The sequence below is a fragment of the Canis lupus genome (genome assembly GCF_048164855.1).
Source record: "Canis lupus baileyi chromosome 5 unlocalized genomic scaffold, mCanLup2.hap1 SUPER_5_unloc_7, whole genome shotgun sequence".
Lineage (NCBI taxonomy): Eukaryota > Metazoa > Chordata > Mammalia > Carnivora > Canidae > Canis > Canis lupus.
The window spans coordinates 185,217-211,074 of NW_027326414.1; the positions used below are offsets into that span (position 1 = coordinate 185,217).

The window sequence follows — 25,858 nt, forward strand, 5'->3', positions numbered from 1 at the left end:
TGCACATTTCAGAATAGTCTTCCCATCTCAAGATCCTTAACTTAATCCATCTGCATGGTCTCTCTTGCCATGTAAGATAAGGCATTTGTGGGCCTCGGGTGTTAGGATGTGGACATCCGTGGCAAGCCACTAGTCTGCCTCCATGATCTCTATCTTCTTCCTTTTCTAGTGAAATCGTGCTGGTAGTACATCTGAGTCTGAGTCTGTCAGGTTTACTTTTTCTGATGAACTGGCAATACACCACATCTGTTTATCTGCCTTACAATTTAAAATATGTTAGATCAGGTCTTAAGAGGAGAGCAGTTTTTCCAGGGATATCCATATCTAATAAAAACCTAGGTAGCTTAGTTAATGTTGTACGTGGTAGAAATCTATAGAAATATGACTGCCGTAAAAACATCTTAATATTTCTTAAATGCTGACCTAAAAAAATAATTAAAATGGGCAGAAAGACAAATCTAGGAGACCCAGAAATTTCTGATCAGGAAAAGTCCATTTAGAAAAACTGCTTATTATCCTAAAGTAAACCAAATTAGGGGATTTGGAGTGGGAAAACAATCCACAGAGGGAACCTAGTTTGTCTCTCTCTCTTTCTCTTTTTTATAGCTTTTTGTTCATAAGCACAGAGTAGCCAAGAAGATTTCTAACCACTAATTACTGTGGTGTAAACTTTATAAATAAAATAACTTTAGAAATCCCCAAAACATGAATGGTCCTGTAGAACCAGTGATTTTTTTAAAGTTGTCCAACACATTGTTAGAAAAACAAAACCAAAAACTGTGATTGAGTTCATGTAAGTATTCATGTTCTTCCTGGGTATATCATGTTGCTAACTATGGTTGCTAATAAGCCTGGGAACTTAGGGATCTGAGTGTGGACAAATGAGGAAAAGACATGAGCTTTTAACAAGAAGTACTTATATTTTGTGTTTTATAATGAGCCAGAGGGATGATTTGTCAAAATGTCTTATGTTTAACTTCACTAGCATCCAGGTAACCTTAAGATTTTATTTATTTATTTATTTATTTTTATTTCCTAGTGAAACAACAGTCAAGTCAGAAGAAGTTGATAAAGATGGGCAGCCTTTGTTGTTTCTCTCTGTGCCACACATTAAGATCAGGAGCTTGGGGCAGCTGTCACGTTTGCTGCTTATTGCCAAAGACAGAAAGCTGAAGGAAGCACAGGCTTGTATCAAAGGTGATATTTATGCTCCAGTCTATGACTTGAACTTTTAGAAACATAATCATGGGGGAGGGGGAGTTGCAGTCTCTTGAAAAAAGTTCCGTGACCTAAAAGGCAAAAAGTCCTATGTTCGACTTTTTAAAAATGTCATTCATTTTTCTTGGCTGAATGTCATGCTCATATCAAGTTTCTACTTTAAAATGAAAGGCCTAATACTTTACCACTAGCAAGCTTCTAGATTTCTAATTTTAGCATGTGGTTTAAAGAGAGGCTTCCTCACTTCTGGAAAGACCAGAGGCCTGTATCCTCTAAGGTCTACACAGGAGAGAAGACAGATTAGTGGGGCCTGCACCAAACTCCACCCTCTACCCTCAGGCCTGCTGTGACGGATGATGCTCGGTTTCCTCTAAAATGTATGCAGCAAAGATAGCCCAGAGTAATCTCACTTTCCATTGGTCTCAGTAATGTTCCTTTGTAGGTTGCATAGCTTTGTGGAGGTAGTTACATTCACTCAATGGGAAACGTTTTCCTCTTCATTAAGGATGTAGATTTTCATTATTGTCTAAGCATCTAACATGCGTAAAAGAATGTGACCAATTGCCTGGAGCAATTGTTTTCTGAATTTTTCTTATGAGTAGAAATACCTAACAGTACGTAATGGTGTCATATACATGTTTTGCCTGTTTGGAATCATGTGACTAGAAGGACTCAAGCATGAGGTGCCTGGTCTTGCCTCTAATCATTCTTTGCTGTGTCTACTGCTATGACGTGGGAAGATGAACCTTTAAAAAAAATATTCTTTAGGATGTAAATCTTATGAGATGCCTGGGTGGCTCAGCGGTTAAGCGTCTGCCTTCAGCCCAGGGTGTGATCTTGGAGACCCGGGATCAGAGTCCCACATCGGGCTCCTTGCCTGCAGCCTCCTTCTCCCTCTGCCTCTGCCTGTGTCTCTGCCTCTCTCCCTATGACTCTAATGAATGAGTAAATAAATAAAATATTTTTTTAAAAAAAGATGTGAACCTTAGGACAGCAGCCTTTTCTTCTCTCTTGCCTACTCTTCATTATTAGGCTATCTATCTATCTATACCTCATAGCTACCCTGCTGAGGAGGAATGAAATCTTAAGAGTAAAGTTGAATTCAAGGAGGTTGGTAATAGCATTAATTTCAACTTAGTGCATGAACTTAATACATAGACTGGCTGCTATATATCTAGTTTGGCTAAATGTGTATTCTTTGCTGCATTTTGTCCTTTCTGTAAGAGCTCTAGGTACAACTCTTAGTTTTGGGTCCAGATTCCATGGTGCAGGGCAATTTGGGGGGCAGGTTTGTGTCTTTCCCCAGAATTCATATAATACCTTTTTCCATGAGTCTTAATGAGATGACTGCTGTAAGGATGATTGAGATGCTCAAAAAGTAGATGATTCCTAGATCTCTTTTCCCTGCCCCTCCCCTTGTGTGTTTTTTTCTAAGAAGCCCTAAGCCTTTTCTGCTATTTCCTGGTGCCAGAGTCCATCTCCCACTGCAGAGTTAATGCCATCACTGTGCTTCTCTCATTTCAATCAGGTGGAGCTTTCTGAACTAGTCCCATGGGCCTCCTTGTTCAAATACATATATATTTCATCTTATTTAAATTCCTCCTTTCCAAATATGGCTTTGCCCTCTTCTTCCTCACTTGCAACTACATGGTTCTTTGGCTTTCACCAAATTCTGTTTTAACCATCTCTAGAGTCTACTTTCACAGCTATGTCAGCCTTGATCATGAATTAGTATTGGAGTTTTTCACTGTAACTTTGGTATGTGTGTAAGTACTGGCCAGATTTGTTTTTCCAACTTGAACATAAAAAGGCATTGAAAATATAAGCATTGGGATCCCTGGGTGGCGCAACGGTTTAGCGCCTGCCTTTGGCCCAGGGTGCGATCCTGGAGACCCGGGATCGAATCCCACGTCGGGCTCCCGGTGCGTGGAGCCTGCTTCTCCCTCTGCCTATGTCTCTGCCTCTCTCTCTCTCACTGTGTGTCTATCATTCATAAATAAATAAATAAATAAATAAATATTAAAAAAAAAGAATATTTCTTAAAAAAAAAAAAAAAGAAAATATAAGCATTTTGAGGGATCCCTGGTGGCGCAGCGGTTTGGCGCCTGCCTTTGGCCCAGGGCGCGATCCTGGAGACACAGGATTGAATCCCATGTCGGGCTCCCGGTGCATGGAGCCTGCTTCTCCCTCTGCCTGTGTCTCTGCCTCTCTCTCTCTCTCTCTCTTTCACTGCGTGCCTATCATAAATAAATAAAAAAAATTAAAAAAAAAAGAAAGAAAATATAAGCACTTTGAACAGGTGGAAAAGACTGGTGGTAGATCTTTAGACTGAGAAAACCATGCTGTTTTGGAAAGAAAGCATTTGTGAACACTAAGCCTCAGTGGTTACATACACACACACACACACACGTACACACACACAGTTCTAGTGATGATTCTTCTAAGGAGACCAGTATTTCTCTATCTTCAAATCAATTCTGGATACACTAATTGAATGACCATGCTGGACAATGCCCTACAGTCAATTAAAAAAAAAGAAAAAAAAAGAATGTCTTGTTCTTTGTCTTATTAGAGATATGATATAGATAGATGATACTGCAGTACAAGGTAGAGAATCTCAAGGAGTACAAGAAAGTTCCTAAATGCAGTAGAATCTGAGAAGTTGAGATTAATTCAAATTGGGTCCATGAGAGAAAGCTTAATGAAGGAAGCACATTTGGGTGGGCTTCAGAGGACTTGTTAGTCATTATTTTTCTTACAACAGAAGACAAGAGAATCATTTTTATTTATTTACTTGTTTGATCAGCTAACAGAGATCCTGTAACAAAAATCCTGGGTTTGGATTATAACACGGTGAAAGAAGACACATCCACAGTAAATATTCTTGATAAAATTACCAAAGATGAAGATCCTGAGAGTGAGATAAAGATGAAGGTTGGCATGCTGCTTAAGCAACTGGATCTGCACCTACTGAATCATTCTCTAAAACGTATTTCATTGTGAGTCTTTTTAGAAAAAAGAAACCTCTAAAAGTTAGTTACAAAAAATGCTTTCAGAATTTTTTTAAACATACACAAATTATAGGAGTTGTTATTGATTTAACAGTAGATTTTAGGGTATTGCATGGATATTTCTAATTCTAAAATGTAAAGATTTACTGTTAGCTTTGCTAGAGCTTTCTATGGGGTTTCACCTGATTCTGAGGACATGAAGTGGCCTTGTTATTTTCACTCTCCTCAGACAATTAAATAGATGGTTAAATAGTAATGCAAATATCATGTAGACTTTGTAAGGTTTAAAACTTGTTCATTTTTGTAGTTTTTTTTCTAGTATTATGCTATTACCACTAAGAAATGAAATGAATTTTTAAACGAGTTTATTTAATGTTGCATTAAATATGAATCACTGGTTTCTTGATGTCTTGACAGTGTTGTAAGGCTATAACACAGCTAAAACTAACTGCAACATTTTTGTTGTTGTATAATTTGACTACAATTTTAATTATAAAAAGTGATATTCCTCCTCCCACCAGCCCCCCCCTTGCTAAAATGGTATATTTTCATCTGTTTTCTGGAGATTCTCTTTTAGAGTGTTAAAATGCATTTCTTATCATTCATTTCAGACAAATCTGTTTAAACCCAACAACTGTTAAGAACGATATAGAACTGCTGAAACATTTCTCAGGAAAAGGAGAACAAACTGTCTTGGAATCTATTGACTATACTTCAGGTTTCTATTATTCTCAGATTTGCTTTGTGTTATGTAAAATAATTATTATTTCCAAATGCTTCAATAGCTACATTAGGATTGAGTATTTGAAAAAAACTGTAATCATATTTATTTCTTTTTAAAGATAACATATTTTATTTTTCAGAGCTCCTTTTAATTGATCGATAATTGGTTTCAGATTATGAATTTTCAAATGGATGTCGAGCCCCACCTTGGAGACAAATTCATGGGGAAATTTGTTACGTGCTGGTAAAACCCCATGATGTTGAAACTCTGTGTGTTACTTGTAGTACAGAAGGAGTATTTTTAAATGGCGTAAGTAATTTTTTAAGAACCATGTTGTCTTTGGTGCTTGGCTCCATCTCTGTAAATGCAGGCATGTCTCCAGGACTGAATGCTGATGGCCACAGAAAATGCGATTCTGTTCTGTTGGGTTGAAGCAGATCCCTTTGCTATGTGTTTGCTGAGCAAATCCAAAACCATTTCAGAATGAGCCTCGGTGTTCCCCATTGCAGGTCATTAAATCAGTCTTCTAAGAAATGACCGTCAAAGGAACCCATGCCACTTTATAAAATGAAAACCTCTGTAACGATCAGTTCACTGATTGATTAATTAATTAATTAATTAAACAAGTATTCGGGCAAATAAGAGGTGGCTGAGGTAACACAGAAGCAGTAACTATAGCTTTTGCCCTAAGTGTTGAGAGGACAAAGGGAAGGAATTAAAATGTGGGAGCTTGGAGGAAGCACCCCCAAGAAGCTGGGACCCATGTGTCTGGGGAGGGAGCACCACCAGGCTGTGCTGGTTCCTTAGGGTCTCAGAAGATGTCCTTGCAGAGCTGGGACTTAGACCTCTGAGGAGGGGACCCTGCTTACATTGGTTATGGTCCCTTGGGAGTTCAGAGGGGGGACTCCCACAGAGCTGGGATCCATATCTCTGAAGAATGGTCGCTTCCAGGCTATGCTGGAGCACAGGGGGTCTCATGAAACTGGCACCCAGATGTCAGAGGAGTACAATGCCCAGGAGCTGGTACCTCAGGAGCTCAGAGGAGAGGATCTTTGCAGAACCAGCAGAGCTGAGACCCAGACCTTGGAAGAGGGAGACCTGGTTGGTTTGTAATGGGATTCTAAGGAGTTGTAATGAGCCAGGTTCTGGGAACATAGGGAAAAACCCCTGGGAACTGGAACCAACTGTTGCTACTGGAAGCAGCTGCCACTGCCAGGGTTCACTGCTGGGGACAGGGGACGAGGAGCTGGGAGCAGTCCCTTTCTCCCTCCTCCAGCTTTACAGTCTTCCTTTTACTTGCTGCTAACTGAAGCTGACTAGGGAGAAACACAGCATTCCAGATTCCCACCCCTGAGCACTAAGCAGGGTGGTGGCCTTCTGAATCTTCCACATGAACACATTTTATTTTTTGTCTCATACCTGTTCACTGAACTTACTAGGTGGTCAGCTTTCCCCTTGGCAACCCTGCCCTTGGTGTCTTCAATGTAATGTGGGGCCTCACAGGCAATATCTGCAGGGAGAACCTAAATCCTTAGTGGGGATTCCTCATCACAGGGGACTGTTGGGAGAATTGCTACCTCTTGGTTTGGATTGGCTTCAAAATGTGAGTGCCACTTTCTTGATGACCAGCAAGCATCTCATCTGACTTGCCTTATGGTGCATTTCTTCTCAGCATGATCTTCTCAGATTATATCTGCACAGAGGGGGGAGATGAGCTAAATATGATTTAGCCTTTGTTTTGTTTTGATACTCTAAGAAAGTGAAATTTCCAATCAGAAAATAAGAGACTTTGACCTTCTAGAGTGGGGCAAGGACACTTTGTTCCTATCAAGAGCTACTAATCTACATATACCTTTATTTGATATGGAAATATCTAAGTGTTCCTCTCAATTTCAAGAATGAAAGATAAGGAACATGATTCAATAATTACGACAAAATGCATGGCACGCCTGAGTTATATGGGTGTATATGATGTTTTGTGTATGTGTGTGGTTACGTATATATAAAAAGCACACTATGGGTTTTTATATATACATTTGGTTAAGGCAGAGCCAAATCTTTTCTATTAGGATAGGTGACGAAAGGAAAGAGACAAAAAGAAAGAGGTATGGAGAAAAAGGTTGGAGTGTCAGGTGCTTACATGGAGGTTGTAACTCTAGAAAATAATCCCATAGCAACCTCTTTACACACAGAACAAGAACAGAGTGTGACAAATGGAAACAAGCTTTTCTATGGTGGCATTCTAATCTTGGGACCTTTTATGACTTCATCAGATTCTCTTGAAGTCATAATGTTTTTTTGTGTGTGTGTGTTTTGTTTTTTTTTGCATTAGAGGAGTGCAGAGGGAAGGAAGCTCTCCATTCTTTGCTAACTAGCAAAATGCCCTACATGCATATAGGAGGTACTCAGTAAAAGCATAATGGATGGATGATGGATGGGTGGATGAGTGGATGGACGGACAAATGGATAACTTTAAGAAGGAAGAATTCTGCCCATATTTTTGATGTATAAAAACTGCCACATGGATCCTCAAGAGAAGAAAACAATATGTGGCCTTGGGTTGTGGTGTATTGATCAGGTTCAAATGCTACTACATTAATAATTGCACCAAACTTTTTCTTCCAAAGGGCAAAACAGAAGATGAGGGGGAAATTAATTATGAGAGAAAAAGTGAAATTTATAAAGACCTTGTCACATTTTTAAAAGAAAAATCGGCAAAATTTTCAGAAAATATGTCTAAACAGGTAAGTTTACAGAATCTTGAAATATCATAGCATAGTGTTACTTGACATGTTACCTTCTGTTGAGAATAATTCTATTTTTGGACCCTGTTTATAATTTTTAGAGAGTTTTTCACAATATATTACATAAGAAATATTATAAGTGGAGTACTTCAAGGAAGTTTCTGAACCTCTTTAGGTAATAGGTGTAAAATATGTCAGATTGCTTTCTAAAAAAGCACTTTTTATCTTTCCTTTTGAATTTATAATGCTAAGAACAAAGCAGTCATCCCTGTTAATGAAGCCTAGATGTTTTGATTATTTTTATCTTTTCTGGGCATCCCATGATTACTAACTAGTTGGATTGTCTCAGTAAGTGTGTCAACTGCATATGCATAAGAACTGTACTTCCTCTGTGTCTTGCGTGGTTTTTGAAATAGTTTTTGAGGTGGACAAAGGAATCAGTTAATACAGTTATTAAATCTTGATTGAAGCTGATGTGGGTAAGAAGCAATATGCAAGAAATACTAAAGTGATACACTTAAGCCCCAGGCTGATTCTCAAGATGATGTCAATTCCACAAATCCTACATCAGACAGTTTATCAGATCTGTTATTTTCCTTCTGACACTGCCACTTCCAGAGCACTCTATTTTCTTACTATTCTGCTGCTGCTCTTGTCCTGAAACGTCTCTCTGTCATCATCCTGTGAGTTTTTTTCCCCTGGTGTTTGATCACCTATTTCCTGGACTCTAGTTTTCCTTTGTTGTTGTTACAAAATACCTGTACAAAACATAAAATTTGTCATTTTAACTACTTCGAGTGTATCACTGAGTGGCATTAATTATGTGCAGCCATTACTACTGTCCATTTCCAAATCTTTTTCATCATCTCAAACTAAAACTGTTCCCATTAAGCAGTAACCTCCTCATGCCTACTTCCCCAGCTCCTAGGAACCTCTAATCTACTTTTTGGTTTCTCGATTTCTAATCAAATATAAATTTGCCTTTCCTAGGTATTTCAGAGAAGTGGAATCGTAAATTTGTACTTTGGTGCTTGGCTTATTACATTTAGCATAATATGTTCAAGGTCCATCCATGTTGTAGCATGTGTCGGAACTTCATTCCTTTTTGTGGCTGAATAATATTCCATTCGTGTATATAACCACATTTTGTTTATCAGTAAGTCTATTGTTGGACACTTGGGTTGTTTCCACTTTTTGATTATGGTGAAAAATGCTATAAATATTGGCTTACAAGTAACTGAGTCCCTGTTTTAATTTTGGAGGTTACCTAGGAGTGGAATTTCTGTGTCACATGCTAATTCTGTATTTAACTTTTAGAGGAAGTACCAAACTGTACCTAGATTGAACCATTTTATGCTCCTGTAGAAGGATTCCAGCTTCTCCACATTACCACCAATACTTGTTATTTTCTGTGTGTGATTGTGTGTTTTTTTATGATAGATATCCTAGTAAGTATGAAGTATGGTATTCCATTATAGTTTGGATTTCCATTTCCCTAATAGTAATGTTTAGCATATTTCCATATTATTGGGAATTTGTATATTTATTTTAAGAAATGTCTATTCAAGTCCTTTGCCCATTAAAAAATGGGTAGTCTTTTGTTGTTGAGTTGTAGGAATTCTTTATATATTGTGACTATTAATCCCTTATCAGATAGAATATTTGCAGATATTTTCTCCCATTCTGTGGGTTGTCTTCACTCATCTTGATAGTGTTCTTTAATGCACAAACATTTTTAATTTTGATAAAGTCCAACAAATACATTTTTTCTTGCCTATATTTTTGGTATCATAAGAAACCATTGCCAAAGCCAAGGTAATGAAGATTTGCCCTGTTTTCATCTAATAATGTCATGGTGTTATCTCTAAGTCTTTGATTCATTTTGAGTTAAGTTTTGTATAGGGTGTAAGTAAAGTAATGTGCAATTTAATTCTTTTTGCATGTGGATATCCGGTTTTCCGGGCACCATTTGTTGAAGAGATTGTTCTTTCCCCATTGAAAGTTCTTGGTATCCTTGTTGAAAATCAATTTGCCATAGATGTAGAGGTTTATTTTTGGACTCTTTATTCTATTATTTTTTGTCTGCCCTTATACAAGTCCCATACTATTTTGATTATCTTTGTGGTAGTTTTGAAATTGAGAAGTATGACTCCTCAAACTTTGTTCTTGTTTTTTAAAGACTGCTTTAGCTATTTAGGTTCCCTTGACTTTTAGGTTTGGTTTTACCATTTTTGCAAAAAAACAGCATTAGGCTTTTGATTGGGATTACATTGAATTTATAGATTGCTTTGTATAACATTGTTGTCTTAACAATATTATTTCTTCCAATCCATGAACGTGGGGTGTCTTTCCATTTGTTTTTGTTTCCTTTAACTTTTTTTATCAGCAGTGTTTTATAGTTTTCAGTGTCTTCTTTTGCCTCCTTGGTTAAATTTATTTCTAAGCATTATATTCTTTTGGATGCTATTGAATGGAATTGTTTCCTTAATTTCCTTTTTGATTGTTCACTGCTAATGAGGAGAAATGGAACTGTTTTTTTTTTTTTAGTGTTGAAATCAGATCTGGCTTTTGAATGTGAAATTCAAAATCACATCCTGCAACTTTACTGAATTCATTTATTAACTCAGTTTTTTTTTAATCTTTAGGTCTTTCTACATAAAAGATCATGTCATCTGCAAATAGTTTTACTTCTTTTCAATTTGCGTGTTTTTAAATTTCTTTTTCTTTTCTTTTTTTAAGATTTTATTTATTTAACAGAGAGCGAGAAAGAGCGAGCGAGCAGAAGCAGGGGGAGTAGCAGGCAGAGGGAGAGGGAGAGGCAGGCTTCCTAGCCTGCCCGGTGCCGCTTAGATTTCTTTTTCTTGTCTAATTACTATGGCTAGACCTTTTAGGATTTTGCACTGAATAGAAGCAGTGAACACTATCTCCATATTTATTCCTGATATTGGGGGAAAGCTTTCAGGCTTTCACCACTGAATGTGATATTTGCTGTAGGCTTTTCATATATGGTCTTTATTATGTTGAAGTTCCCTTCCATTTAGTTTTCCTTTTGTTGGTATATCCCATCATTTTGGTGGAGCTTCCTGAGTAAAAGAGGCATATAACAGGGAAAAAATTGAGGGTTAGCATATGAAAATATCTTTATTTTTCTCTGTTATTGTTTCTATAATGATAGTTCAAAAACAATTTTTACTTAGAATTTTAGAGGCATTTTTTTCCTACGTGGCCTGTTTTGACTTTTCCCATCTAACAAAGCCTTTAGGATCTCTTATTCCAGATGTTCTGTAATTTTAATGATGATATGGTTGGTGCTGGTTTTGTTTGTTTTTCATTAATGATGACATATGTCCTTCAAAACTAGAAAAATACTTTTTTTGGTATCACATCTTTAATCATTCCTTCTTCTCTGTTCTCTTACTAGTTGGGTGTTGGGCTTCTGAGATTGATCCTCTGATTTTCTTTTCTGTCACCCACCTGCAAATATTCTTTTATTTTCAAAACATTGTACATATCTTTAAAATTTAAGGTCTCATATTTTTAACATTTTATTTCCAGGTGTATATCTCCACAGATCATATGCTTTCATTTCTCTTGGGGTAAAATCTAGGAATAAACAGCAAGATCATATGGTTGCATGCTTAACTTTTTAAGCAATGGGTAAACTGCTTTCCAAAGCGGTGGTAATATTTTACATACACACTGGCAGTGTATGAGACTTCCAGTTCTTCTGTATATTCGTCAATAACTGGTATGGTCAGTCCTCTAATTTTAGACATTCTAATAGGTGTGTGTACTAATATCTCACTGGGTTTTAATTTGCATTTCTTGAATGCATTTTTTCATATGTTTATTTGCCATTTATATATCATATATGTCTGTTAGATCTTTCACCCAGTTTTTTTTTATTGGGTTGTTTGATTTCTTTACTGAGTTGTAAGAGCTCTTTTATATATATTTTTGGCTTACGTAATCTATTAGATATATGGCTTGTAAATATGATCTTCTGGTTGTGGCTTGTCATTTCATTCTCCAATCAGTATATCTTCCAAAGAGCAAATGTCCTCAATTTTAATGAAGTCCAACTTGTTAATTTTTTCTTTATAGTGTTGTATCTCATAAAGCTTTGCCAAACCCAGTATCAGAAAGATTTTCTCCAGTGTTTTTTTCCTAAAAGTTTTCAAATGTTAGGTTTTACATTAAGGCCTTTAAATTTAATTTTTGTACATAATATGAGGTGTGGATCAAAGTTCTTTTTTTTTCTTTTGCATATAAATATCTAGTTTTTCCAGCACCATTTGTTGAAAAAGCCATCCTTTCTCCATTGAATTACTTTTATACCTTTGTCTAAAATCAGTTGTCCGTTTGTATGGGTGTGATCTGTTTGTCTATTTTTATACCAGTAGCACACTCTTTGGATTATTGTAGCTTTATAATAAGTCTGGAAGTCAGGTAGTATATGTCCTTCAATGTTTTCTTTTTCAAACTTGTTTGTCTATTTTACATCTTTTGCATATCCATTAGAATGTTAAGGTCAGCTTGTCAATTTCTTCATAAAAAGCCTGAAAGATTGGATGCCTGGGTGGCTCAGCAGTTGAACGCCTGCATTTGTCCCAGGGCATGATCCTGGTGTCCCGGGATCGAGTCCTACATCAGGCTCTCTGCATGGAGCCTGCTTTTACCTCTCCCAATGTCTCTGCCTCTCTCTCTGTGTCTCTCATGAATAAATAATAAATAAAATCTTTTAAAAAATGCCTGAAAGAATTATGGTTGAGATTATGATGAATCTATAGATCAATTTAGAAAGAGCTAATGTCTTAACAATACTGAGGTTTCCAATCCATGAACAGAGTATGTCTCGCCATTTATTTAGGCCTTCAGTTTCTCAGCAATATTTTGTAATTTTCAATGCACAGGTCTTGCATATATCTCGTGAAACCTACTTATAAATATTTCATATTTTAAGAGTGTTAAAAAAGAAAACCACAGGCCCAAAGTAGCATTACTTAGGCCAAGTCAACACTCAAGAATTATATTATTATATATTATATTATATTATTATTATTTATACCTAAATAACTGCAATTTCAACCACCCAGGAATGTAACTTATAACAAGTCAATTGGAATTTCCTGGTCAATACTAGGATATTTACTGATTTACCCCTTCTGCTTCTCTTAAGAGGGCAACCTTGTCTAAACAATACATTCCTTGCTAATAAATTCCTTTTTTCAAATGGTCTCTCTGCCTTTAAAATTATTTCTTTTGTTTAGCTCAGTGGAACATTTGTCTGCTAGCTACATGGGATGCTGCTGGCTTCATGAATCAATTAATAAAGCTAGTTAGATCTTCAAAGTTGAATCTAACTTCAAAGTTGAATTTTTATTTAAAAAGGCTACGGTTAATGGTAGTTTTAAAATTTTAATTTGTGATTATCTGTTGCTACTATATAAAAATTCACTTGATTTTTATATATCATTTTTATATTCTGAAACATTTACTAGTTTTAGTGTCTGGTTCATAGATCCCAGAGGGTTTCCTATGTATGTGATTATATTGACTGTATATAATGATCATTTTGCCTCTTCCTTTTCAGTCTCAGTGCCTTTTTTTGTCTTTTCTTAATGCATTATCTGGAACCTCCAGCACAGAATTATATAGAAGTAGTCTCTTGCTCCTGGTGGTAAAGGAAAAACTTTCAGTTTCTCATTATTAAGTATGTGTTAGCTGTATATGACATTTATAAGATTGAAGAAGTTCCCCTTTATTTCAGATTGTTGAAAACTTTTATTAGGTATAGATATTGGATAAAAACAGAAAGGGAGACTAACCATAAGAGATTCAACTATAGAGAACAAACTGAGGGTTACTGGAGGGGAGGTGGGTGTGGGGGATGGGAGAATGGGATGTTGGGCATTAAGGGAGGGCATTTGATGTAGTGAACACTGGGTATTATATGCAACTGATGAATCACTAAATTCTACCCCAAAATCAATAATACACTGTATGTTTACTAATTTAAATTTAAATAAAACCAAAACAAAAAGGAATGGATGTTGGATTTTACCAAATGATTACCTATTAAGAAAATTACATGTTTTTTTTTTTTTTTCTTTCTTAGTTTGTTAATGTAATAAATTACATTGATGAGCTTTAAAAAAATAACCATACATTTCTGGAACAAAGCTCATTTGTTCAGGATGTAGTATCATTTTTATATATTATTGGATCTAACTTGCTAAGATTTTAAGTGTCACATCTATATTTATAAGGTTTTGATGTGTAGTTTTCTTTAATACCTTTGGTTTTGGTTATCAGAGTGATACTGGCCTTATAAAATGAGTTGGGAAGTTTTTTTTTTTCCTCTCCAATTTCTGAAAGAGTTTGTGTAGAATTGATATTGTTTCTTTCTTACATGTTTGGTAGTGAAGCCATCTGGGCCTGGAGTGTCCTTTGTAGGTAAGTTGTTAAACAACAGATTTCAGTGTCTTTACTAGTTTGGGCCAGGCTGGTTATCTGTTTCTTCTTGAGGAAGTTATGGTAATCTTTATTTTTTTTTACTTATTTAAAAAATGATTCTGTTGGAGTAAAGTATACATATACTTTATATATGTATACATATATATATGTAAAGTATACATAACCTTTTGCCATTTTATTTTTTAATTTAAATAATCTCTATCCCAATCTCTATCCCCAGACTTTCAACCCCAAGATCAAGAGCTGCGTGCTCTACTGACTGAGCCAGCCAGGCACCCTGGTAGATTGTCTTTAAAGGAAATTGTCCATTTCATCTATGTCACATGTATTGGTGTAAACTTGTTTATGGTTATTCTTTTATTCATCTTTTAATGTCTGTAGACTATGTAGCTATTGTTACCTCTCTCACTTCTAATATTGGTCATTGGTGTTTTATTTTTTCTTGACTCATCTGGGTAGAGGTCTCTTGATTTTCTGTTTCCTCAGAGACTTAGCTTTTAGTTTCATTGATTTTTCTCTGTGTGTTTTTTTCTACTTCACTTTGGTATTTATTATTTCTTCTCTTCTTTTTACCTTGTGTAAAAAATCATGTGGTTTTTGGTGCTAAGTTCTTTCATATTCTTGCTGATTTTCTATCAGTTGTTGAGAGAGAAGTTTTGAAGTATTCAACTATAATTATGGATTTGTCTAATTTTTCTCTTAGTTCTGTTTTTGTATTTGAAGCTCTGTATATGCATTTAATATTGCTATATCTTCTTGATTGATCATTTTATCATCATGTAATGTCCCTCTCTGTCCTTCATGATTTTCCTTTTTCTGAAGTCTACTTAATTGGATACATTTATAGCCACTCCTGCTTTCTTTTAACCATTGTTTCCATGTTATATCTTTCTTTCCTATTATTTTCTTTTTTAATATAATTTTTTAAAGATTTTATTTATTTATTTTAGACAGAGAAAGTGAGTGAGAGAGTACAAGCGGGGGGAGGGGCAGAGGGAGAAGCAGACTCCCAGCTGAGCAGGGAGCCCAATGTGGGGCTCTATCCCAGGACCCTGTGAGCATGACCTGAGCTGAAGGCAGTTGCTTAACTGACTGAGCCACCCAGCACCCATCTCCCCTATTACTTTCTTTTTTTTTTTTTTTTTTTAAATATTTTTTTTAAATTTTATTTATTTATGATAGTCACATAGAGAGAGAGAGAGAGAGAGAGAGAGAGAGGCAGAGACACAGGCAGAGGGAGAAGCAGGCTCCATGCACCGGGAGCCCGACGTGGGATTCGATCCCGGGTCTCCAGGATCGCGCCCTGGGCCAAAGGCAGGCGCCAAACCGCTGCGCCACCCAGGGATCCCTCCCCTATTACTTTCATGCTACATATATTGTTATATTTGAAGTGAGTTTCTTGTAAACAGCAGATAGTTGAGTCATTTTAAAAATAAATTTGTGTAACTCAATTGATGTATCTACTGATGTGTTTAGATAATATCCATTTAACTATTGATACGTTAGAGCTTACGCTTGCCACTTTACTTTTATTTTGTGTTCCTCCTAGTTTTCATTTTTGTATTCTTTTTCCTGTGGTTTCTGCAGATTACTTGAACATTTTTTAGAATTCTATTTTGATTTATCCATAGTGTTTTTTTTTTATTGGTGTTCAATTTACTAACATACAGAATAACACCCAGTGCCCGTCACCCATTCACTCCCACCCCCCGCCCTCCTCCCCTTCTACCACCCCTAGTTCGTTTCCCAGAGTTAGCAGTCTTAACGTTCTGTCTCCCTTTCTGATATTTCCCACACATTTCTTCTCCCTTCCCTTATATTCCCTTTCACTATTATTTATATTCCCCAAATGAATGAGAACATATAATGTTTGTCCTTCTCCGACTGACTTACTTCACTCAGCATAATACCCTCCAGTTCCATCGACGTTGAAGCAAATGGTGGGTATTTGTCATTTCTAATAGCTGAGTAATATTCCATTGTATACATAAACCACATCTTCTTTATCCATTCATCTTTCGATGGACACCGAGGCTCCTTCCACAGTTTGGCTATCGTGGCCATTGCTGCTAGAAACATCGGGGTGCAGGTGTCCCGGCGTTTCATTGCATTTGTATCTTTGGGGTAAATCCCCAACAGTGCAATTGCTGGGTCGTAGGGCAGGTATATTTTTAACTGTTTGAGGAACCTCCACACAGTTTTCCAGAGTGGCTGCACCAGTTCACATTCCCACCAACAGTGTAAGAGGGTTCCCTTTTCTCCACATCCTCTCCAACATTTGTTGTTTCCTGCCTTGTTAATTTTCCCCATTCTCACTGGTGTGAGGCGGTATCTCATTGTAGTTTTGATTTGTATTTCCCTGATGGCAAGTGATGCAGAGCATTTTCTCATATGCATGTTGGCCATGTCTATGTCTTCCTCTGTGAGATTTCTGTTCATGTCTTTTGCCCATTTCATGATTGGATTGTTTGTTTCTTTGGTGTTGAGTTTGAGAAGTTCTTTATAGATCTTGGAAACTAGCCCTTTATCTGATATGTCATTTGCAAATATCTTCTCCCATTCTGTAGGTTGTCTTTGAGTTTTGTTGACTGTATCCTTTGCTGTGCAAAAGCTTCTTATCTTGATGAAGTCCCAATAGTTCATTTTTGCTTTTGTTTCTCTTGCCTTCGTGGATGTATCTTGCAAGAAGTTACTATGGCCGAGTTCAAAAAGGGTGTTGCCTGTGTTCTTCTCTAGGATTTTGATGGAATCTTGTCTCACATTTAGATCTTTCATCCATTTTGAGTTTATCTTTGTGTATGGTGAAAGAGAGTGGTCTAGTTTCATTCTTCTGCATGTGGATGTCCAATTTTCCCAGCACCATTTATTGAAGAGACTGTCTTTCTTCCAATGGATAGTCTTTCCTCCTTTATCGAATATTAGTTGCCCATAAAGTTCAGGGTCCACTTCTGGATTCTCTATTCTGTTCCACTGATCTATGTGTCTGTTTTTGTGCCAGTACCACACTGTCTTGATGACCACGGCTTTGTAGTACAACCTGAAATCTGGCATTGTGATGCCCCCAGATATGGTTTTCTTTTTTAAAATTCCCCTGGCTATTCGGGGTCTTTTCTGATTCCACACAAATCTTAAAATAATTTGTTCTAACTCTCTGAAGAAAGTCCATGGTATTTTGATAGGGATTGCATTAAACGTGTATATTGCCCTGGGTAACATTGACATTTTCACAATATTAATTCTGCCAATCCATGAGCATGGAATATTTTTCCATCTCTTTGTGTCTTCCTCAATTTCTTTCAGAAGTGTTCTATAGTTTTGAGGGTATAGATCCTTTACATCTTTGGTTAGGTTTATTCCTAGGTATCTTATGCTTTTGGGTGCAATTGTAAATGGGATTGACTCCTTCATTTCTCTTTCTTCAGTCTCATTGTTAGTGTATAGAAATGCCACTGACTTCTGGGCATTGATTTTGTATCCTGTCACGCTACCATATTGCTGTAGGAGTTCTAGCAATCTTGGGGTGGAGACTTTTGGGTTTTCTATGTAGAGTATCATGTCATCGGCGAAGAGGGAGAGTTTGACTTCTTCTTTGCCAATTTGAATGCCTTTAATGTCTTTTTGTTGTCTGATTGCTGAGGCTAGGACTTCCAGTACTATGTTGAACAGCAGTGGTGAGAGTGGACATCCCTGTCTTGTTCCTGATCTTAGGGGAAAGGCTCCCAGTGCTTCCCCATTGAGAATGATATTTGCTGTGGGCTTTTCATAGATGGCTTTTAAGATGTCGAGGAATGTTCCCTCTATCCCTACACTCTGAAGAGTTTTGATCAGGAATGGATGCTGTATTTTGTCAAATGCTTTCTCTGCATCCAATGAGAGGATCATATGGTTCTTGGTTTTTCTCTTGCTGATATGATGAATCACATTGATTGTTTTACGGGTGTTGAACCAGCCTTGTGTCCCAGGGATAAATCCTACTTGGTCATGGTGAATCATTTTCTTAATGTACTCTTGGATCCTATTGGCCAGTATCTTGTTGAGAATTTTTGCATCCATGTTCATCAGGGATATTGGTCTGTAATTCTCCTTTTTGGCGGGGTCTTTGTCTGGCTTTGGAATTAAGGTGATGCTGGCTTCATAGAACGAATTTGGAAGTACTCCATCTCTTTCTATCTTTCCAAACAGCTTTAGGAGAATAGGTATGGTTTCTTCTTTAAACGTTTGATAAAATTCCCCTGGGAAGCCATCTGGCCCTGGACTCTTGTGTCTTGGGAGGTTTTTGATGACTGCTTCAATTTCCTCCCTGGTTATTGGCCTGTTCAGGTTTTCTATTTCTTCCTGTTCCAGTTTTGGTAGTTTGTGGCTTTCCAGGAATGCGTCCATTTCTTCTAGATTGCCTAATTTATTGGCGTATAGCTGTTCATAATATGTTTTTAAAATCGTTTGTATTTCCTTGGTGTTGGTAGTGATCTCTCCTTTCTCATTCATGATTTTATTAATTTGAGTCTTCTCTCTCTTCTTTTTAATAAGGCTGGCTAATGGTTTATCTATCTTATTAATTCTTTCAAAGAACCAACTCCTGGTTCTGTTGATCTGTTCCACAGTTCTTCTGGTCTCGATTTCGTTGAGTTCTGCTCGAATCTTTATTAGCTCCCTTCTTCTCTTGGGTGTAGGATCTATTTGCTGTTTTTTCTCTAGCTCCTTTATGTGTAAGGTTAGCTTTTGTATTTGAGTTCTTTCCAGTTTTTGAATGGATGCTTGTATTGCGATGTATTTCCCCCTTAGGACTGCTTTTGCTGCATCCCAAAGAATTTGAACGGTTGTATCTTCATTCTCATTAGTTTCCATGAATCTTTTTAATTCTTCCTTAATTTCCTGGTTGACCCTTTTATCTTTTAGCAGGATGGTCCTTAACCTCCACGTGTTTGAGGTCCTTCCAAACTTCTTGTTGTGATTTAGTTCTAATTTCATGGCATTATGGTCCGAGAATATGCAGGGGACAATCCCAATCTTTTGGTATCGGTTCAGACCCGATTTGTGACCCAATATGTGGTCTATTCTGGAGAAAGTTCCATGTGCGCTTGAGAAGAATGTGTATTCAGTTGAGTTTGGATGTAAAGTTCTGTAGATATCTGTGAAATCCATCTGGTCCAGTGTATCATTTAAAGCTCTCGTTTCTTTGGAGATGTTGTGCTTAGAAGACCTATCGAGTATAGAAAGAGCTAGATTGAAGTCACCAAGTATAAGTGTATTATTATCTAAGTATTTCTTCACTTTGGTTAATAATTGATTTATATATTTGGCAGCTCCCACATTCGGAGCATATATATTGAGGATTGTTAAGTCCTCTTGTTGAATAGATCCTTTAAGTATGATGTAGTGTCCCTCTTCATCTCTCACTACAGTCTTTGGGGTAAATTTTAGTTTATCTGATATAAGGATGGCTACCCCTGCTTTCTTTTGAGGACCATTCGAATGGTAAATGGTTCTCCAACCTTTTATTTTCAGGCTGTAGGTGTCCTTCTGTCTAAAATGAGTCTCTTGTAGACAGCAAATAGATGGGTCCTGCTTTTTTATCCAGTCTGAAACCCTGCGCCTTTTGATGGGGTCATTAAGCCCGTTCACATTCAGAGTTACTATTGAGAGATATGAGTTTAGTGTCATCATGATATCTATTCAGTCTTTGTTTTTGTGGACTGTTCCACTGAACTTCTTCTTAAAGGGGAATTTTAAGAGTCCCCCTTAAAATTTCTTGCAGAGCTGGTTTGGAGGTCACATATTCTTTTAGTTGCTGCCTGTCTTGGAAGCTCTTTATCTCTCCTTCCATTTTGAATGAGAGCCTTGCCGGATAAAGTATTCTTGGTTGCATGTTCTTCTCATTTAGGACCCTGAATATATCCTGCCAGCCCTTTCTGGCCTGCCAGGTCTCTGTGGAGAGGTCTGCTGTTACCCTAATACTCCTCCCCATAAAAGTCAGGGATTTCTTGTCTCTTGCTGCTTTAAGGATCTTCTCTTTATCTTTGGAATTTGCAAGCTTCACAATTAAATGTCGAGGTGTTGAACGGTTTTTATTGATTTTAGGGGGGGAATCTCTCTATTTCCTGGATCTGAATGCCTGTTTCCCTTCCCAGATTAGGAAAGTTTTCAGCTAGAATTTGTTCAAATACATATTCTGGCCCTCTGTCCCTTTCGGCGCCCTCGGGAACCCCAATTAAACGTAGGTTTTTCTTCCTCAGGCTGTCGTTTATTTCCCTTAATCTATCTTCATGGTCTTTTAATTGTTTGTCTCTTTTTTCCTCAGTTTCCCTCTTTGCTATCAACTTGTCTTCTATGTCACTCACTCGTTCTTCCACCTCGTTAACCCTCGTCGTTAGGACTTCTAGTTTGGATTGCATCTCATTCAATTGATTTTTAATTTCTGCCTGATTAGCTCTAAATTCTGCAGTCATGAAGTCTCTTGAGTCCTTTATACTTTTTTCTAGAGCCACCAGTAGCTGTATAATAGTGCTTCTGAATTGGCTTTCTGACATTGAATTGTAATCCAGATTTTGTAACTCTGTGGGAGAGAGGACTGTTTCTGATTCTTTCTTTTGAGGTGAGGTTTTCCTTCTAGTCAGTTTGCTCAGTGCAGAGTGGCCAAAAGCAAGTTGTATTGGGAAAAGGAGAAAAAGAGAGGAGAGTAAGAAGGAAAGAAAAGAGAAAGAAAAAAAAGGTAAGAAAAAAAACGAAAAAAAAAAAAAAAAGAAGAAAAAGAGAAAGAAAAAGAAAGGAGAAAAAAAGGGGGTGGGGGAAGGAAACAAATCAAAAAGCAAAACAAAACAAAAACAAAACAAAAAAACAAAAAAAGAACCACAGGGGAGTATCTTCTGATTCTGTGTACTTTAAGTCCCTTGGCTTCTCCTGGAAGTTGTCCGTCTAGCTGGTGTTCTGGGGGAGGGGCCTGTTGTGCTGATTTTCAGGTGTTAGCAGTTGGGGGAGCTGCTGTGCCCCTGCCTGGTGCAGGGCTCAGTGGGGGTTGTTTACCCCGTGAGGCCGCAGGAGGAACAGCCCCAGTGGCGGGGCAGCTCTGGAAACCTGGATTCAGCTCTGGCAGGAACTCTGTCTGCAGGGCCTGGAGGCTCCGGGGCGGGGCCGCTGATCTGCTCATTCGGGGCAGGAGTGTCCTCGCTGTCCTGGGCCCTCCCGGCCTCTGCCTGTCCCGGGGGGAGGCCGGATCCTGGGCTGTGTCCCGGCGCCCTGTGCTCCGGTGCCTGCGCTGTTGGATTCGAGCTCCCGGGCTGCGCAGCCCCCTCCGCGGAGCTGCCGCCCGAGCCCCTCCGAGCTGCTCGTGGAACCGCGCAGCCCCCTCTGCACGGAGCCTCTTCCTCTGCCCGAGCCCCTCCGAGCTGCTCCCGCCCCGCAGCTCCCTCCGCGGAGCCGCCGCCCGAGCCCCTCCTGGCTGCTCCGGGTCCCGCCGGGTCCCGCCGTGCGCGCTGCAGCCCTTAGGGAGCTCGGCGCACTCTCCTGGGCTCGCAGTTGCTCTGTTCCTGTCCCGGGGAACCCGAGGGCATCCCCGCCCTCCTGGGTCCTGCTCCACCCCCTGGAGCCCCTTTCCCCCGGGAAGGTCGGTGCAGCTCCTGCTCCTCCGGGACGGGGCTCTCCTGTCCTGGGGACACTCGCCCCGGCCTCAGCCCGGCTCCTCGCGGGGCCCCTCCCCCTTGGAGGCCTTTGTTTCTTTATTTCTTTTTCCCCGCCTTCCTACCTTGATAGAAGCGCGAACTCTTCTCACTGTTGCATTCCAGCTGGTCTCTCTTTAAATCTCAGGCCGAATTCATAGATTTTCAGGATGATTGGAAGGTTTTCTAGGTAGTTTGGTGGAGACAGGTGATTTGGAGACCCTACTCTTCCGCCATCTTGCTCCTCTATCCATAGTGTTTTGAATGTACCTCTTTGTAAAGATTTTGCATGTTTGTGGTTACTATGAGTATTGTACCATATATACCTATGTAATCAATTATAATCTACTATTTGACATTATACCAGTTTGAGCAAAGTACAGAAACCATGTCGCCTTCAAACAATAATTGTGTATGACTTAATCCCTTGCAACTCCCTGAGATGTCACACAAAAAAACTGTCAGCATAGTCTTTCTTTACAAATATACTATGAGAATTTATGTCATTTCTCTTTCAACATAAACTTCTTGCAAAAGCTATAATACTATTACACTGATGGGACTGAAAAAATAAATACAATTTTAGTAACCAAAAAAAAAAAAAAAGTATCTTCTTTTAAGTCCCTTTACCTCTCTCATTTGTAATTGTCTTTATTTCCTCCATATTCATTGCTAACTGTATAAGACAGCATTATGTTTTGCTTCAAACATCAAACTTCATTTAAAAAACTCAAAAGCAGAATGAATGTCTTTTGTATTTACCTACACTTTTATTCTTTTCCATTGTTTTTCTTTTTTTGCTGTTGCAAGTTTCTTCTTTTATCATAGTCTTTCTGTTTAAGAACTTACTCTTTTAGGTTAAGTTTGTTGATGACAGCTTCTCTTCATTTTCCCTCATCTGAGAATTTCTTGACCTCCCCTTCATTTCTGAAGGAATATTTTCACTGGATATAGTATCCCAGGCTGACAATTCTTTACTTCCAGTGTTTAAAAAATGTTTCTTCTGGCTTCCATGATTATCTGTTATTATTTTAATTGTTTTCCTCTTAAAAGCAAAATATTGTTTATGTCTCATGGCTGTTAAGAATTTTCCTTGTCTTTAGTTTGTCGAGTTTGATTTTTGTGTGTGTGTCTTGGCATGGATAACTTTGTTTGTTTGTTTAGGGTTTCCTCAGCTTCTTGAATCTTAGATTTATGTCTTTTTCCAAGTTTGAGAAAATTTCAAATCTTGTTAGAATACATTTTTAGTCTGACTCCCTTCCTCTTCTCTTTCTGTTACTCTGATGACATGAATTTTGGAATTTTTGTTGTGGCCTCACAGATCTTGAGGTTCTATCATTTTTTTTTGCAATGAATTTTCCCTTCTTTATTCATACTGAGTAATTTAATGGAAGGTCATGGATTCTTCCCCTCTGTCCTCTCCATCATATTGTTAGGCCTATCCAGTGAGGTTTTTTTTTTTTTTTTGGTTCATAAATTTCAGTTTCAAAATTTCTTTTTGAAAAAAAAATAATAAAAAAAATAAATAAATAAAAATAAAATAAAATAAAAAAATTTCTTTTTGGTTCTTCTTCATGTCTTTTATTTACTTGTTGAGGCTTTTTAGTTTGTTTTAAGTCTTGAAAATTGCTCACTGAAGCATTTTTATGATGGCAGCTTTAAATTCATATCAAATTATTCCAACATCTATTTCATCTTGGTATAAACATTATTCCTACATTATCCTTTCTCATTCAAGTTGTGATCTTTCTGGTTCTTGGTAGGATGAATGATCTTTTATTGTCTTGGACATTTGGGGCATTATGTTGTGAAACTATGGATTTTATTTAGATCTTTTGTTTTAGCAGGCCTTCTCTGGTACTTTGCTGGTGGAGTCTGGAGGTCCTGCAAGATCTGAGTTCTTCACTTTCCATTGACAACTCTGGTGGAATAGTATGCTTCATTACCGTTGGACAGGGGTGGAAGTTCAGTTCCTATGAAGCCTCTGCTGACACTACCTTGGCTGATAGGGAGGGAGAGTGCCTTCTTACATGCTTCCCATGGGGCCTCCACTTAACCCATGGGAGATGAGCCCATTGCTGCTTTGAGGTGGTGATTTTATTGCATTTCTTGAGATGATTGCACGATTATCCTTCTTTTGTCTGTTGATGACTTTTTTGAGTAATTCTGGAGTAAATCCCAATTCATCATTATGTCTTACCCTATTTGACATTACTGGATGAAATTTGATAGTATTTTACTGAGGATATTTGCATCTATAATCATGAAAGATATGGGTTAGTAGTTATTTTTTAACATCTTTATCTGGTGTTGGTAGCTGGGTAATGTGGCCTCAGAAAATGAATTGGGAAATATTCACTTACTTTTCTTCTTTCTAGAATTCTTCATACAAATTAGATATTATTCCTTTCTTAAATATTTGATACAATTCACCAGTGAAGCCATCTGTGCCTGTAGCTTTCTTTATTGGAATGTTTTTATATTGAGAATTTGATTTCTTTAATAGATATAGAGCTAGTCCAGTTTCTTCTTCTTGAGCCTTGGTAGTTTGTGTGTTTCAGTGAATTCTTACATTTTATCCAACTTATCTAATTTATTGGCATCAAGTATGACATTCCATTATTATCCTTTAATGTCTGGAAGATCTTTTGTGATGACTGCTCTTTCAATTCTGATATGGATCATTTGAGTCTTCTCTCTTTTTATTCTTGATTAATCTGAAAAGAAGTGGTTGATTTTATTTAAAGAACAGTTATTTGTTTCATTGATTTTTTTGGCTGCTTTCCTTTTTATTTGATTTCTGCTCTTGATGATTTTATTTTCCTTCTGATTTTTTTGGGTTTAATTTGCTCTTATTTAATCTCTTAATTTGGAAGTTTAGCCATTCATTTGAGACCTTTATTTTTTCTACTATAAAGTTTTATCCTGTAAATTTCTATATGAACACTACATGAACTACATCCCATAGATTTTGATATGTTTTCAGGCACATTAATATATCTGAAGATTTTCTAGTTATCTTTCTTTTACTGGTTTCTGGTTTAATTCCATTGAATTAAGAGAAGGTTTTTCTTTTTTTTTCCATATGATTTTAGTCCTTTTAGCTTTGTAGATGTTTGTTTTATGGACCAAAATGTGGTCAATTTTGGTGATTTCTTTTTTGTTCGAGAGGAGTATGTGTCCTGCTGCCATTGGGTAGTATGTTCTATAATTGTCAGTTTTGTCAATGTAATTGATAGTATTGCTCAGTTCTCTATATTATTAATTTTTGTGTGCTTATTTTATTGATTACTGAAAGAGGAGTTTTTGAAGTCTCATAATTGTGGGCTTATCTATTTTTCTTTTTAGTTACATTTTTTTCTAAATGTACTTTGAAGTTCTGTTGTTTGGTGAATATACAATAAGAGTTGTGTTGACTGTCATTATGTGTCTCCCTTTTTAGGTCTGATAATATTTTGTTTTTAAGTCCATTTTGTTTGATTTTAATGTAACCATTCCTGCATTTTTTGATTATTGGTCGTATGGAAAGTGGGTTTTTAAATACCTTTTTCATCCAATTCAATCCAGTTTCTTTTAACTGAAGTTTTAAATCATTTTTATTTAATGTAACTAGGGATTGATTTGAATTTAAATTTACTAATTTGCTACTTGTTTCTTTTTTGTCTCATTTGTTCTTTGTTATTTTTTCTCTCTTTTCCTGCCCTTTTTGTATTAATTGAGCCTTTAAAAATGATTGTTTTATTTATGCTTTTTGTCAGTTATGCTTCTTAAAAGTTTCATGATGACTGCCCTAAGGCTCATAATGTATATCTCTAATTTATCCTACCCACCTTTAAATACTGTTTTACCATTTCACAAAGACTTTAAGAACTTACCACAGTAACCTTCAGTGCCTCTCCCTACCCTTGGCAGTATTGTCATGCATTTTACTTTTGTATGCTATTAACCCCTCAACACAACGATACTATTTTTACATTAGAGAATCAATTACATTTTAGAATGATTAAAAATAATATGAGGAGTCTTTTATAT

General features: G+C 37.3%; 1 protein-coding gene and 1 long non-coding RNA gene across 21 annotated transcripts in view; one reads left to right on the forward strand and one right to left on the reverse strand.

Moving 5' to 3' along the window:
* Window positions 1-25,858, forward strand: part of LOC140629452 (outer dynein arm-docking complex subunit 2-like) — a 274,074-nt gene that overhangs the window by 46,617 nt on the left and 201,599 nt on the right. For 15 of the 18 annotated variants that reach the window (XR_012027288.1, XR_012027289.1, XM_072818933.1 and 12 more), the window contains 5 exons: window positions 1,040-1,197; window positions 4,025-4,217; window positions 4,841-4,947; window positions 5,126-5,262; window positions 7,581-7,697. Coding sequence is in view for 16 of the 18 variants with exons in the window: in XM_072818933.1 (XP_072675034.1) it covers window positions 1,040-1,197; window positions 4,025-4,217; window positions 4,841-4,947; window positions 5,126-5,262; window positions 7,581-7,697 (712 nt within the window). In the remaining 2 variants the exon portion in view is untranslated. Of the gene's footprint in view, window positions 1-1,039; window positions 1,198-4,024; window positions 4,218-4,840; window positions 4,948-5,125; window positions 5,263-7,215; window positions 7,355-7,580; window positions 7,698-25,858 lie in introns of those variants that run through there. The other 3 variants (XM_072818939.1, XM_072818944.1, XM_072818945.1) reach the window with 3 other exon arrangements.
* LOC140629458 (uncharacterized) lies at window positions 5,152-7,184 on the reverse strand. 3 transcript variants are annotated; one of them, XR_012027293.1, is made up of 3 exons: window positions 7,094-7,184; window positions 6,531-6,646; window positions 5,152-5,410 (listed from the first exon to the last, which is right to left on the reverse strand). It is a non-coding gene; the product is annotated as an uncharacterized lncRNA (long non-coding RNA). The 3 variants fall into 3 exon arrangements; XR_012027292.1 differs by having other exon boundaries at window positions 6,373-6,646; XR_012027291.1 differs by having other exon boundaries at window positions 5,981-6,646.